The sequence below is a fragment of the Babylonia areolata genome, chromosome 8 (genome assembly GCF_041734735.1).
Source record: "Babylonia areolata isolate BAREFJ2019XMU chromosome 8, ASM4173473v1, whole genome shotgun sequence".
Lineage (NCBI taxonomy): Eukaryota > Metazoa > Mollusca > Gastropoda > Neogastropoda > Buccinidae > Babylonia > Babylonia areolata.
The window spans coordinates 5479754-5496242 of record NC_134883.1 but is presented as its reverse complement, the minus strand read 5'-3'; the positions used below and the strand labels follow the sequence as shown (position 1 = coordinate 5496242).

General features: G+C 39.5%; 1 protein-coding gene across 5 annotated transcripts in view; it reads right to left on the bottom strand.

Annotated features, from left to right (window-relative positions):
- The window catches only part of LOC143284481 (TBC1 domain family member 30-like), a 95370-nt gene that overhangs the window by 4541 nt on the left and 74340 nt on the right, over positions 1-16489 (bottom strand). For 4 of the 5 annotated variants that reach the window (XM_076591162.1, XM_076591166.1, XM_076591164.1 and 1 more), the window contains 8 exons: positions 10897-11024; positions 7537-7662; positions 6596-6781; positions 5250-5418; positions 4201-4372; positions 2966-3071; positions 1618-1843; positions 972-1142 (listed from right to left, as the gene is read on the bottom strand). In XM_076591162.1, coding sequence (XP_076447277.1) covers positions 972-1142; positions 1618-1843; positions 2966-3071; positions 4201-4372; positions 5250-5418; positions 6596-6781; positions 7537-7662; positions 10897-11024 — 1284 coding nt within the window. Of the gene's footprint in view, positions 1-971; positions 1143-1617; positions 1844-2965; positions 3072-4200; positions 4373-5249; positions 5419-6595; positions 6782-7536; positions 7663-10896; positions 11025-14363; positions 14779-16489 lie in introns of those variants that run through there. The other variant, XM_076591165.1, reaches the window with a different exon arrangement.

The following is a 16489-nucleotide window of genomic DNA, read 5'->3' as shown; positions in this document are numbered from 1 at the left end:
CATGAGTACTGGCATGGATAAAAACTATGTAAAATCTAACACATCCATTTCCTCTGAGAGAGAGAGAGAAAGCGCATGTGTGTCTCTGTATATGTATGAATTAGTTACATGTGGAAGAGCATGAAATATTACTATTAACTCACTCTGGACGAATAGTTCTCTCCCTTGCTTTTCCCAACAGATGACCCATTTGTCGGGGTAAGGAAAAAAATCACAAAAAAATACAAAACATCAAGTAACTGAATGAAACTCACTGTACTTGACCCACTGACCCCTCTCCTCACGTCGTGTGAACACCCATCCCCCTCCCTCTTCACTGCTCTCAGAAGCTGAATCACTATCAGTACCTATTTGCTGGTAGCTTTCTTCACTGCAGATACTTTATTCAACGTCTTCATCATCCTCATCAATGTCGAAACCTTCATTCAATGTCTTCATCATCCTCATCAATGTCGAAACCTTCAGTTTGAAGCATTTCAATTACTTCAGCAGCGGTAAAAGCCGCTGTTGTGATCTAGTTTGCTAAAAAAAATTCCACTTGTATCACCTGCAATGCCATTTTTGATATGTATGCAGATTAGCTTGTCATGTGGGGCCCGCGGGTGATTCTGCTTCTGAAAGCAGTGAAGAGGGAGGGGGATGGGTGACTCCAGAGCGAGTCGCGGGAACTCGCTGGTTCGCTCTGGAGTGTGTTTTTACGGAATCTCATGAAGAAACTTTCCATTCAACCCTTGACATGTCCGCAATGCCTGGTGTAGCTGCGATTGTTATGCTATCCCATGAGGAAAACGTGGAAAAAAAATTTAATTGTCGAAACCACTATAGCATTCTGTCATCCAGAATGCTGCCTTACATCCAGAACACTATAGCATTCCATCGTCCGGAGTGAGTTAACCCAAACACAAAATTGGTGAACTGAGTTAGCATTCCAGTTATAGGGGACTTACTGCATCACTATATAGTATCCCCACCTGCAATGATGACATGGGCCTGCCGCTGACGTTGTCGCAGTTTGTCATACTGCATCTTGAGGGCTGTGATGTCTGTGCTCATTCTCTCCATGTACATGGAGTCGCGGGAGCCTGTGGCTGACTCTGTCTCTGCTCCGTAGGCACCTGGCCCCACCAAAGAAATGTCTGTACCTGCAAACACAGAAATCTGTTTATCTGCTCAACTGCCATGATTTTTTGGAGAAGAGCAGATATCTTTAGATCTTTAGCAGACAGTCCACATGTGACAATGCCTTTAAATGATGAGTGTCCTACTTTGCTCCCCCCCACAGCTCCTGGAGGAGAAAAAAAGAACGGAGAAAAAGTGTACAGATGAGGGAGGGAGGGCACATTACCCCAAATGAAAGGCAGAGACATCATCTCTAACTTGCTCAGATGTAAGCTCGTCTCATAAAGCAGTCACTGAATATCTCACTTTACTTACAAATTGAAAACTGAACAAACACCTCAAAAAGCATGAAAAGAAGAGGCAGTCATGTATGAAAATTGAACAGCTTTACATCTGTTCAACAGGAGAGATCTACAAACAGAACAAGCAACAACAAACAGGGACACACGACAAGGACAAAAAGAGGCAAACCAAACCTCCAACCTCCACTGCTCTCACCTTTCCCTCTGCCTCCCTGCACAGGGGCCATGCCAGGGAAGGAGGTGAGGGCCCTCATCTCCTCCTCATCCACCTCATCCTCATCACTGTACAGCACCGCTTTGGCCATGCGTGAGGCCTTGCGGCCAGAGCCCGAGTGGCCAGAGAAGGGGCGGATGTTATAGGTGTACTTCTCCCTCAGCTCTGTCAGCTGCAGGAAGGGGAAGGGGGCGATGGCATAGATGGCCTGCACAAAGTGAGCACCCTACAGTCATGCTGCCATGACAAACTCTCATCATGCTGGCATGATTCTCCAAGGTCCTGTGGGGGAAAACTCATGATTCAAACAAAAGTTTATAGTCCTGTGAAAGTCAGTTCTGACAAAACAATAAATCCTGTGGTAGATGAGCATAATATTTGGCTTAACATATATAATTTCAAGAAATGACTTTCTTAAAACAACAACAGCAACAAAATCTTCATAAATCACAATGGATGAATAATTATAGATTATGAACATCAGTATCTTTGGATCACTGTAAAAAACAACAACAAAAAAAACACCAAAAAACAATGAACAAAAAGTCAAGCTATCTTCAAAAATTCTGCAGTCGCTGCTTCTGTCTTCTCTCCCCCACTCTCCTATTAACTTTGTTTTTGACAAAGAATAGATTCAGAGATAATCCACAAAAAATGAAGACTGACTGGAATGGATGGTGTGCATGCACAGTATTCTGCCAGTATGTAGAATGGCCTTTTTGTTCTAACACATGGCTTTGTGAAGCGAACTGAATGCTTAAGTGTTCTTTAAAATGTTGGAATTAATGGTTTATTAAGTCCAAAATATTGGTCTGTGTTGACATATTCTTGGTAATCTATACATGTGTAAAGATGTTACAGCATACGATTCTACTCAATATATAAAGAGGTCAAACCCGACTGTGGTCAAACATTCTTTTTTCTGAAATATACATCTCAATCTTCAATAATCTGACTGCAGAAAACTGTACATGTGCACTCACAAAAGGAGAATGTCAGCATGGCATTACTATCATTTTTTGCTAACAAGAACAATTACAAAAAAAAGATTAATACAAGTTCAGGATAAAGAAAAACAAGTGTACTAAAAAAATAAATAAATAAATAAAAGGACAATGGAGAACTATCTTCTTTAAGCTGGCAAAAAATAAGAATTCATTAAAATAAAAATTAAAAAATAAAAAAAACAATAAAAAAACAAAGGGACAATTTAAAAGAAGAGAAACTTACACTGTAATTATATTAACCCATTATGATAAGGAAAAAAAAGAACTCTAGTAAAAATGATAAATGGTATAATTGGCGCACACATGATAAAAAAAAGTCTGACCTTAATCATGTCATCGCTGTTGAAGACAGTGCCCTCCATCATGTGGGATGACAGCTCTCCCATCAGGGAATAGAACTCATCGGCACTGTCCACCTTCATAATGCGTCTGCACAATGCAAGAGAATCATCGTTATATTGCATGCTTGCCTCAGATCTCCACCTCTGAAAGGAAACTTGAATGAAATGTAATATGCTGGTTCCGAATCTTGGTAAAGGAATCTTGAATGAACTGTGTAATAGGCTGGTTCTGCATCTTGGTAAAGAAATCTTGAATGAAATATAATATGCTGGTTCTGAATCTTGATATAATGCAGTGTTCAAGTTCTAAGTTCATTACAACTTCAGAATGATGGGGAGGGGGGGGGGGGCAACCATTACTGATTATACTCCTCAAGGAAGATGAAGAGGGGAGGAGCACAGGCCACCAAAAATATTTCACCGACGTCATCCTTTAAGAGAGCACAGAATGGGAGCATGGGTAGAGTAGACAATTTTATGTTGGACAGAAAAAAATACATTGATTTCAATTTCTAAGCGCTGAACTTTTCTTTTACTAAGCAATTAAATTTTTGTTAAAACTTTTTTTGGCAAGAGTCTTTCTATCTTTTCTACCATCCTCTTCATAATAAGTCTCAAAATCCAATTTTGCAAAAAGAATAATTTGAAAAATGGGTTATCAACTGACTTAAGCAGAAAATAAATTGACAAAACAAGGAAAATAGGATGAATCAAGGACTGATGGGAGAGAGAGAGAATGGAAGTCCTGAAACCACAGAAAATGAAGGACCAAAGACTTTCTCAAACAGAACAGACTATCTGTAGTGCTAGACTGACTGCTAATGAGGTCTTCATACAATAAAAAAAAAAAAAAAAAAAAGAACATAACACAAAACGGCAAAATCCTGAACATCATGAAACTGCATTCTGAAAGTTTGCGACATAAAAATAATCAATAACGGGGTGAAGCTGATGTAGATGAATCACCAAGATCATCTGTGTAATGCTTGAAAACTTGGCGGTCAATGTTCACTGTGGGACAGAGCCGATTTTTCTTTTTTCATATTATTGTCATTACACTTATCACCATGCATTTTACTCCTGAAATGAACATAGCATGGTCTGTTCTGAGCTTTTGCTGCTCCAATTCCCAATTTCCTGTCTTCCTTCATAAACGCAGTAATTTGACATATGGGGGTGGGGGGGGGGGGAAGAAGAGTGTCAGTGAGTAATCCCACCTGGCCAACTTGCCCCACAGACAGAGAGCGGTGCGCAGCAGGACTTCGGACCCCTCCAGCAGAATGGCGTCCCACACACGCAGCACCACCTCCTTGGGCAGACAGGTGGCAAACAGCGTCAGGAACCACTGCATGGTGAACACGTTGGTCAGCGGAGGCTCATAGCACGCACCTGCATCGCAAATCACTGCTCTGTTTCACACAACTGTTTTTCCTCTTATATTAAAAATAATAATAATAAAATAGATTTATTAATATAATTATTATTGAATAATATTTACACAAGATTGTAATGTTAGATTTATCTTTTTTTTAAATGCACTGTGTGTAACTGCAGACATAAACATTTGAGTACCAGGAAGTTTATTCCATGACTTTCGTATCCTATCAATGCCAGTGCAGAAGCTTAAGTTGTGAGACATGATATCTTCTAGTAGTTCTCAGTGTCATTTTGACCTGCAAGCAACTCAGTTTCACATATGAGCCATGTAAAATCACACTCATTCAAAAAAACATAAAAAGTCTTGAGAACCAGATGCCTCTGTTTGAAGATAGCAAATGACAGAAGAACAAAATGCCTGTTTGAAGATAGCAAATGACAGAAGAATGAAATGCTCCTGTTTGAAGATAGCAAATGACAGAAGAACGAAATGCCTCTGTTTGAAGATGACAGAAGGTCAATCTCCTTCCCTGCAGAGCCCACAGGATTTGTGACCCAGTGCCTGACCCTTTAAAAAAAATTTTTTTTAAATGCATATGAAACAGGGGAATATAAATGGCACCCACAGACTTCAAATGGTAGTGGGCTGATACAGATACAAATAGTTCAAATGGTAGTGGGCTGATACAGATACCAATAGTATCTCACCAGTGTTAGCAGTGTCCTTACTGCTTTCTCTCTTCATTGTCTGTTCTTTTTCTTCCCCTCTTTCTCATCTTAACCTTTAGATAAGACACCAGATCACTATTGGGTATTACTACTATCCCACTGCTGCCACAAGCAATAATAGAAATAAGAATGGGAAATGCTGCAGCCCCCAGGGCCTGACCTGTGTTGACGTCCTGTGCGGCATGCTGCAGACGGTCCAGGTGTCGGGACAGCGTGGGCAGGGTCAGCCTCAGCAGGTCGCGGAACACCGCCATGTCCACTGACAACGCTCGCAGGTTGTTGTCAAAGTAGCTCTCTGGCAGCACGTGGTCAATCAGGTAGATCATCACCTGGGCAATGAACAAGGCTATCTCTAGAGAATAGTTTCTTCACCTGTCATGTTGAAGATACAAATATCCTGTGTGTATAGGGAGCAAGATGTGAAGAACAAAGCTAACAAGAATGGATAAACATTTATCTGCAACAGCACTTGCATACAAAAATGGAAAACAATTTCTTCTTTTGTTAAGATGAACACACACACACACAACATAGATAGATAGATACGTAGATATAAAACAAGATGGTTGGATGTGATTAAACTGGGTAGTGTGTTGTGTAAATGGGCTAGTGGCGGGATGAGGTAGCATGTGTGTGTTTATCAAACACACAGAGAGAGAAGGAACAAGACATACTGTGATGCAAAAAAGGACAGTTCTATTTTGGGATGAAACATTATCTCAAAGGGACCTTTCTTTCATTTCCAGTGAAACTTTATCCAAAGTACACAATGGATCCTCCTCTTCTCTCCATGCTGACAGAAAACACAGCAGTATGCTGAGAATATCTGCATCAGAAAAGAGGACCAGGAATAGCTCTATTGTAGTCGGATCTAGGTTAATTCAACACAAGGTGGCAACAGCTTGAAGCCAGTGGAAAGCAACTCTCAGTATAGACTGTTCCCTTCATCAAACACTTTAACAGTACGTGCATTATTTTTATCCATTTACTGCTCCTATACAATATATACTTATGAACAAAAATGTGTGAAAAACAAAAGCATTTCTACTCATCTGAGCATTATTTTTTCCCTGTAACATCTTGACATTCACAGAGAAAAGAATACTATATGGCATCTGGGTTTAAGTCAAGTTCAGTATGCTTGTATCAGAAATATACAATGCAATATTGTATGTATAGGTAAGAAAGTACAGGTTGCTTGTTTAAATACACACACTCACAGAGGTGTACATACACACAGACTCGTGCGCACACATACACACACACTGAGAAAAACCTTCCTATTTGTCTAGTTTTACATGTGCATGGACATAGCCTGTGCTTCAAACATAACTTGGAAGATCTATTTCCCGGCACAGGCAGGCACCAAACAATTTGAATGAAAGACAAATGACTGAGCACACACTCATTCCAGTGCATGCAGTCAAGTTATTCCTACTGAAGGATAGGACCAGAAAGACTGAGAGTGAGAGACTGTGAAAGAGAGAGCACTGGCGGCCAACCTACCTTGAGGGCATCATCCTCCTTCCTGTCCATGACATTCAGCAAGAGAGCAGCAATGACATTAAAACCCTGGCAGTAGCCAATGCGTTTGTTCCAACGAGCATAGGCCAGCAGTACTCGCTTGAGCACAGCTCGGTCCTCTTCATTATCCTGACCACTGAAACTGCTACACCCTGTCCGGTGGAGGTCCTAAAACAACAAGAAGTACACGTGAAACGACAGCTATGCCAAATGCAAATGGTGAAACCAGATTTGATTCCCTGAAACAACAATGAGTACATGGGTAAAACAATCACACACTCAAACAGTGAGACCAGATCAATGTGCGAAGAAGAGGACAGCATCAACAGGATTAACATTTAGACCTCCTAGAATTATAAACCACATCACTGAAATCGCATCAGCTGAAAAAAAAACAGTTCTGCATGGAATGTATTCATAAATAAAATCTTTGACATGATTCAAAAGTGAAATAGAGGTACAATGACTTTTAATGTAAATACTCTTTGTTTGCTCATATTCACTCACCATTTTGGGAAGTATTGGAACTATGAAATGAATATATTCCTTATCATTACAACAAAAAGCTTGTGACTTAAAAAAAAAAAAAGTCACAGAAGCATAGTTGTATTTCCTGCATTGTCTACTTTTTCTATTCCACATTTTTGACAGGAATAAAACATCTGATACATGATACATAAAAATTTGGGAAATCACAGCCTCAAGCAAAGAAACTATCACATTTCCTGTGCTATGACTTTTCCTGAAGAACCAACATGTTTATTATGTATTTTAAAAAGATTAGACTAAATTAGTCATGCACCAATATATGTAAAATAAAATAAAAACTAAATTACTGCGATAGTTTCCAACCAAATCTTTTTCAAATTTCCATTGTTTTTCTGGTTAAATAGTAACACAAAATGTTAGGAAAATGGACTCACTTTAACAATCTGCATGCCCAGTTTGTCATCATCAGGATTGCTGCGCTCATTAAAAGCCAGCCGCACTGTCTTGTGCCAATCGATCTTCAGCTTACGGATGTAATGGTCAGCCAGACTCAACCAGACCTGCACAAAGGAACAGTGAGGTGAAGAACTTGGCTGAGTGGTAACTGTTGTGACAAACATTTATTATGCTTACATATTCTTGGGTGATTCTTTTTGGAGAAAAAAAACAACAACAACAAAGAACAAGTTAAATCACTGTCAACAGAAACAGTATAAAGGCAACACACAAGAATATACAATTCTGTGTTTCAGCAAATACACTGAGGCATGTTTGCACATCAGTACAGCATGCTGTTGACTGATACTTTCTTGTTCTTTTTTGTGAGGCAAAATCAAGAATCTGCAGAACTGAACATTGCATGCACACACCCACTCACCCATGCTTCAGCACACCAAAATATGAAATGGTGCTTCCAATGACAAAAAAAACAAGAAAGATAAGGCCCTCAAGACTCACTTGTGATACACACTGAAAAAAAAAAAGTTATAAAAATAAAAAATTAGTTTGTTGAAATGTGTTCTCTATTCATTAGTATAATTATATACAGCTTCACGAAAAAAACAAAACGACTTTTTTTTTTCTTTCTTTAAAAAAAAAAAAAAAAAAAAAAAATTAGTTTGTTGAAATGTGTTCTCTATTCATTATTATAATTATACACAGCTTCGTGAAAAAAAAAAAAAAAAAAAAAGAAAAGAAAAAAGGCTTCAATGCAGATTCGAACCACTGATGTTTGGGTCGAGAATGAGTGGTTTTACCCACTGCGCTAATGCGGGTTCACTGTTAACATTAAAAAATTATTATTTGAGCATGTTCTTTTAGCGGAATAAATCGACAGCAGCAATCAAAGTCATAACGTGGTTTAAATCATGTTATTCTGGTGTATCTCAGGCATTTAAATTTTTTCTTTCAAGTCCAAAGTAAAGGAGACATTCCTATCACCTCAAAAACACTGCAATATATGTCCGTTTGTACAGAACTGCAGAGATCTGTGATTGACAAGATCTGTCGACTCACTGAGAAACTACCAACACTTTCCATTCAATTTCTTTTTTCTGTTCATTCCAGTTAATTCAGTATCCACTTTAAAACACTCATAAGCAGTAAACACGTCAATGATTATTTAAGAAATTCTTTTAATTCAGGGGTAAAGAAGACGCTGCCATCGCGTCAGGCTTTGCAACATGTTTCGTCAAGATCTGCACTGAACAATGATGTAGACGAGGCAATTAAACTGTCAATTCTAATTTTCTTTTCTGTTCATTCTAGTTAATTCAGTATTCACTTTAGAATATTCATATGCAGTAAACACATTAATAATGCAGTTGGTGTCACTGTATGTGTTCTGTCCAGAATGTGTCTTTCTTTGCTTTTAATTGCGAAGAAGAAAAATGAGGTCATGGTGTATTTTCAACAGACAATCGGGAAGCTGCAAAGGGGTAACAGTGGTTTTCGGAATCTGGACCAAACATCAATGAAATAAACTGTTAATGATTCGGAAATACAGCTAAATTCGGGAGATTTACAACCTATTATTGGTATGACTGTGAAGATTTTTTTCCCTACTGTTTTTAATCCAAATTTGGTATTGGCAGACAAAGTATTTCCAGAGAAAATGGTAATGTCAAAGTTAACTATGGACACACAGACAACCGAACACTGGGTTATAACACAGACTCATTTTGTTTACACAAGTGAGTCAAAAAGGACCACCAAACTCAAAGACTGTCTACTTGACACACAATTCTCCCAGCTGAATTCCTTCTGGTTAACACATTAAGGATATGCGCAGAAAACATACATGCACTGCAATTCCTCATTGCTAGTGCATACACACCACTGAAGAGTAGTCAATCACACATTTTAACACATCTTTGCATAAAGTATCTCAGGTGTGCCCTTATACAAAGTTACAAATGAGCCACACTTACAAGGACCAAACATGCAAATATAAACCAACACATGAACATGTTATACACAAGCACACAACCACAAGTGAACACACACACACACACACACACACACACACACAATCATTTTAAAAGTTAACTATTTGCTGAAACTGGAGATCTGCTGTGATTAACATACACATCTTCAAAGGAAATGTAACTGTTTATGCAGATATCTGTGACAACAATGAGTAAGAAGTGGACTGGGAGTGGAATGAATTTATAACTTTTAGTTTCACTTTGTTCAGTGAATACGGACCGTATGCCAAGGTAAAAAATGCACCAGAATAAAATGGGAAAAGAATGTACTGGTGATGTCAAAATACTGACAGTTCAATACCTTTTGCTTCAACAACCAAGTTCAGTTGTGCAAATCACACCAGTTTTTCACCCTGAAGCTGTTGAAAATGGCATACCATTTCACTATTTCAAAATACTGTTCTTTGCAAATATGCATTCTTGGAAAACCTTGAAACTTGTCTGTTATTTTACACAGGCCAGTTTTTTGTCTGTAATCTTAATTCATTATACTTTAATTCATTGCCAGCTCTGTGAGATTATAATATTACAAATCAGAAAAACTAGAAAACAGGCTTTTCCCTGAACAAGAACTGAACTGCATTCTCAAATTGGAAACGATAACCATGTTAGCTGGGGGTTTTTGTTGTTGTTTTTATAACAGCTGCATGTGTTAAAAACTGGCTGATGCAGTTTCATTCCCAGCATCTGTGTGCACACTTTATGCAGCTGACAAATTTGCAAACAGTTGCTTCACCAAGTCAGTGATTAGAATCAATACTGGTCTCCACACCACCCCCACCCTCCCCCACCCCCAACAGACAAAATAATGAGCTGACTTAACAATTTTCAGCTGTAACATCAGCATGGATTTGGCAACAGACAAAATGCAAATAGGGTGTTCATATTAAACGCCGATCATGGTTAATGCATTAATGATTCCATTCTACGTGGGTGTCTATAATGGGGGTGCAAGATGTGTAATAGATACACATCTATCTACCACTTTTTATACAGGCACAGCTACTTTGCTGAGAGCAGCCGAGAGGCTGGAATATGGGAAAGCCAAAGCAACACAACACAGGAAGGAAAAAAGTGACAAAGAGAAAGACAGAGGAAGGGTGGAGACAAATGGGCAGGATATGGCTCAGTGCCAGGAACAGAAAAGGAAGAGAGAGAGAGAGAGAGTGTGTGTATGTGAGGACAGGCGGTAGAGAGTGAACTACATTCTCATACATGCACATTGAAACACATCACAACACATGTAAGCCAACACACACACACACACACACACACACACACACGGAGGAGAGGATCCTGTTAACCAACCTTTTTCCTGAACTCGGGCGGCAGTCCCATGGGGAGCCTGTTGACGGCCTTCATGGCGTCCTTCCACTGATCAAAGGCACTCAGGCCTGGGGGTGGGGTCAGGCTGAACTTCATCCTCGTGTCGATTTCTGAAATCATACCAAACAACTACATGTACACCCTTGTGTCTGTGAGAGGGGGAGAGAGAGAGCGAGTGATCAAGTGAGAGAGAATGCATGATTTTTTTTTTTTTTTTTTTGAGGGAAGAGAATAAGCATGCATATTCTTTTTTGTTTTTTTTCCTTCTTCTTCTTTTTTTTTATTTTATTTTTTTTTACATCCAACCCTCAGGGAAGAGAGAAAAATGAAATAAAGATAATACCAAAAAAAAAAAAGACACCCCATGGAATTATTTAAGTACGGACTGGACATTCAAACACACACATGCATTAACAAGCAGAAGTAGAAAAATTCACTCCAACACATTAGAAATATGTGCAAAATAATTCAGATTCATACACATGATGCATACGCCGGTTTTTATTTGCATTTTATGTAACACCGGAGATTAGAAAAGAGAGATAAACCACTTGCAGAAATTGCTGAAGCCAGGCAGCCTGCGCCGCGGCACGCATTCATTATTCATGAGCTGCCTTTGCCCCGCCCAAACGAAAGGAAAGCGTCAGTCGAACGCAGTCTCCTGAGTGATTTTATAATTTGGATTACACCTTTTTTCCCTTTTCTGTTTGCTTCATCCCACGCAGATGTCAAACTCAATTTTGTTGTGAATAACATTCCTAAATATTTATATGTATTGGTTACTTTTATTTCCCTATCACCACAGCACCATTTTTCACCAGTCGAAAGATGACCTCCATTGCGGAAAACTATAATATTGGTCTTAACGAGATTCACTGTTTGTTGTAGTCTGTCTGTTTCTTGCTTAAGGGCATTTAATTGATTTTGTAACCCTATGGGTGTGTCAGACAAGAGAACATCATCAGCAAATAGCATTAAGAGCAAATCTGTTGCGCCAGGTATCATTTGTATTCCATGTCTCCCCTTCTTTGATAACTCCACTGCCAATTCACCGATGAAAAAGGAAAACAGCTGTGTGCTTGGCATACAACCTTGTTTAACCCCTCTTGGACACTGAAAAAAGTCTGAATAAATACCTTTGTCACGAACACATACAAGTACAGAATCGTAGATGCTTTTAACAGCCATGTAAAACTCCCGAGAGAGAGAGACAGAGACAGAGACTTAGAGAGAGAGATAGAGCACAATACAACGGTCTGCTCGGGCAACATGAAGCATTCGTATATATATGAATTATATATATGATTATGTACATATAGATAGATTTAGATTTACATACTGATAGATCTATATGAAATTATGTATGTATGTATTCATGTATGTATGTATAGACAGATGTTAGAAGAGAGACAGAGCTGAATATGTGTTTTATGTTTTGATATATATATATTTTTTTGTTGTTGAAGAAATGGTGATGTAAACCAGAAAGTGTGAAGAAAAAGTAGCGTTACGAAAACGCAGTTCAATAATTTATAACTGTCTCTCTCATGTGCAACATTGCGCTGGGGGAGGGGGGGGGAAGTTGGTGGTGGGGGGAGCTGCTTTATTTTCTTTTTATATTATCTACATTCAAGCAGATGCAAACGTGCTAAAAACCAAAGCAAAAATGAATCGGTTTTCATTGTATACAGCGAATCTTACTACACGTGGGAAATTCCCGGCGTAACTTAACTTTCGCTTTACTGCAGCTGAACCGTCGAACCGACCAGTTTCCTTCAGGTGGGGAAGGAGAGGGTGATTTACCCCCACCCTTCCGCACTGCGTGTGTGCCCCAAAACGGCTTCAGCACTGTTATAGACAGTAAGAAGGGGCCTGCCGCGAGTGGTTTATCTCTCTTTTCTAATCTCCGGTAACACTGAGGATACTTTCTGAAGAGAGTGGCAGAAGATTTTAGTGCCAGGACATTTTCACTTGCCGAATCCCAAATGGTGAATGCATAATTTATGAGATTCAGTGAAAACATTGGAAAACATTTCCAGGGAATAGATAGCTAGCTCAGACATGATTAGTCTTGGCCAACTGACATCTTTCTGATACAGTTACACTCATAATCTCTAAATGCTCTGACTATTACAGATTATTGCCATTATAACCACTTCCACAACTTTTCGAACTCAACTTCTTTGATATTTTGAGAAAACAAAAAAACAAAAAACAGTATTAGAGATACTCTGATGTATTAGTCTGGTGGTTATTATCTTATGATACATGTTGTTTCATTTGGGTATAGGCTCATGCGGTTAACTGACTATTCAACTGATTGGTTTGTGGTCTATTTCTAATGAAACACATATTTTATTCTTTTTAAAACTATCAGCAAGCTGGGTTGTGTTTTCTGCAAACAGTTCACATTATGGTTTTGAAGACAGAGATAAAAATCATTTTTATATATCAAAAACAGTAATGTGTCCAAGGGTACAGCCCTGATGTACACCATAGTTAAGTTTAACCAGCATAAAAAATCAATATGCCTGTTCACCAGCAATAGTTGGTTCTCTATTATCCGGGAATAATGACTTTAGTTCCAGTGTGCCTTTTAATAGGTCATATAGTCAAGCATTTTTGCGTGGTCGATTATACATCAAGTGCTGTGGCAAAATCTACAATGAAATGATGACACCAGTGATTTTATCATCATTTATGTTGCTGAAAATTTCATCACCTAAATTTGTCATTCATGGGTGCTGTTTCCTAATTCCCAATTCGTTAGGAGGAAACACATTAAATATGTAAAAATGTATTTTTCAGATTTATGTTTTTCAGTTGTATGAATGTGATCATAAAATATGTGGTTGATACTTTGTGGGCTTGTTTATGAACAAATTCACTGAATGATTTCAAAGTGAGTGCATGTGTGTGCATGTGTTTGTTTGTGTGTGTGTGTGTGTGTGTGCGCGCACGCGTGCGTGCGCGTGCTCATGCATGTGTGTGTACTGAATGTCTTAAGACAATGTGAATGTTTTCTCATCCCACACATGCATGCTCACACATTGAAAAACTCTTGGTTACTCTTGCCCTTCATCTTCCTCTCTGTTCCATTTCTCCCCTACCTTTTCTTTTTAGATGCACAATTATTGTTGTTTTATTTGTTGTTTGTTTCATTTTCTCAAAAAATGAACAATATGACGTACGTTCAATTGTTAAATTTCTCCATACTTCTCAGAAGAAAGGACATTAAACAATTCTCTATAAAAAGGCCTGTAATTACCGCACCAGACTCCTCAATCTCCTACCCTCTCTCAAGTGTGCACCCCTGACCAACTCCCTCCCGTTTCTGTTCTGTTTTGTTTTTGCACACACACGCGTGCACACATAGAAATACGTCAGTCAGTATTTTTTTAAGGAAGCAAAAAAGCTCTGAAACATTTATCTGAACAACGAAAACCCACCTCTGACACGAAAATGAAACAGCACAGACGCCGACGCCGATTTGCGAATGGTGACTGCTGTTTAGAAACCCCTCAGTGTGACCTGACAGGTGACATTCAGGCTTCAACAAACATCCAATGATCTCAGACAAGCCACCCCGTTCAGACAGAAATCAGTCCAAAGATAGATCAGTAACAAGTTTGGTACGATGACAAAAACTATAAACAAACGCTCCCGCAGAATAGTAAGCAAAAGGCTGCAGATAATTCATGTAGTCTGGAAGATATCTATTTCCGATCTCAAGTGCAGTGGATCATTCATGAACTTTACAGACAAACAGGTGTGTAAAACCAGAAGAAAAACAATCTGAAATAACAACGTGAACAGAAAGCCAGAAATCCAAGGACTGTTTTTTGTTTACACGCTTGGAAAGACGGTTAAAAAACAGTTATAGTAAACAAAAACTGGATTCCATTGTGTAGAACTTAAGGGCATGGAAAGACCGAAAATCTGCGTCTTACACAGAAAAAACAACAAAAACAACTTGATGAGATATAAAAGCGAATTTGATCTGATGGATATCCACAAAGAAGATAATTCTTTAAGTCCAGAGAGAAACAGAAAAGTGAATTATTCTTCCGTAACTGGTATCAGATGAAAACAACAAAGCCAAAGATGAAAGTTCTTTTACAAACTTCCTAACTTCTGAGTGAAGATTATTCCATCTGCGAAGCAAACTGGACCACCACCACCACTGATGGCACAAACGAGAATCTTCGGAACTATGTCAGCTGTTTTCCTCGTAGTAGCCAATATTTCCCTGAAGGTATAATTTCTTCACGATATTCCTTGGCGGTATCGTTTTTTTCTTTGGACCTGGGGTAATAGTCTTGAAGCTTGTGTTATTTCTACAGTGTACAACACGTGCAGCAAGCGGTCCTCGAAGCCTGGTCCGTCAGGACACCTTGAAGGAGGACACGGCCACGCGCAGCAGGTTGATGTCGGTCTCAGCTCTCCCGCCCAGCTGGATCTGCATCCTCTGAAGGCACACTCGGGGCACCCCCTCCACTCTCACTCTCCACATTCAAAATCCTGCCCGGAAAAGGTGAGTTGTGTGTTACTTGCGATGATATCGGAGGCTCGATCCGGGTTCGGCGGAGCTTTACAATTCTTAGCACGTATGGCCCAAGGCTTAAAACCAAGACAGACACAAATAAGGTCGAGATTCCCACGCAGCAGGGTGTGATTCTTCTTTTTACTGCATCTTTCAAACCATCGTTTGCACCTCCGTTTCGCCAGAAGCAATTCAAAAAGAGCTACAAACAGAACGGGGGGCACTAAAGAACAATGAGCGTCACTTTGAGGCAGAGCCCAGTAAACAGCATCCGACGCCAAAGCAATCACACCAACTGTGCTCATCCTTCTTATACTCAATCCAAAGAGGCTTATTAACTCTGCTATCGATTGACTGGCCTACGTGTGCTCACCTAAATAATCATCTGGACTTCTTTTCTTTTTTTCCACCCCAACCCTAACCATTGCCTCCATCGACCGAATAAACCCCGACAACGATAACACCATGTGTTGCTTTGTGACGTCTATGCGCTGTTTGCGAAAATAAATAAGGATTATTTTGGTGTGCTGTCCACATCAATAAGCACCTATGGAACTCTGTGTGTGTGTGTGTGTGTGTGTGCGCGCGCGCGCGCGCATTTGCATCCTTGTGTCAGTGTGCACGTGTGTAGGTGCGTGCGGGTTTGCTTAACGTGGCCCGTTTTCGTTTTTGTTTCTCTATCATTTGCCCTGATCGTATTTTCACTTTAAGGTATCTCACTGAATTTACTTCTTTTTTTTCCCTAGTCAATGTCCATGTTAAAAAATAACAATAATATTTTTTTAAAGGGGGCGGGAGGCTCTCAAGACCCCATCAGCTTGTTGGGTTTATGTGAAGATCAAGCATCTGCTCCTTTTCCTTTTGAGCAACAAATGTGGTGAAGCGTATATGCATCAATCGGCACGCTTTCACACATCCTTGAAACTGCGGGGAGGGGGGTGGGGGGGGGGGGACAGAAAGAAGAAAAAAAAGTGTAGGAGCTGCTACGTTCATACAGCGAATCAGCAATCGCTTGCTGGTAGGAAAGGGTGG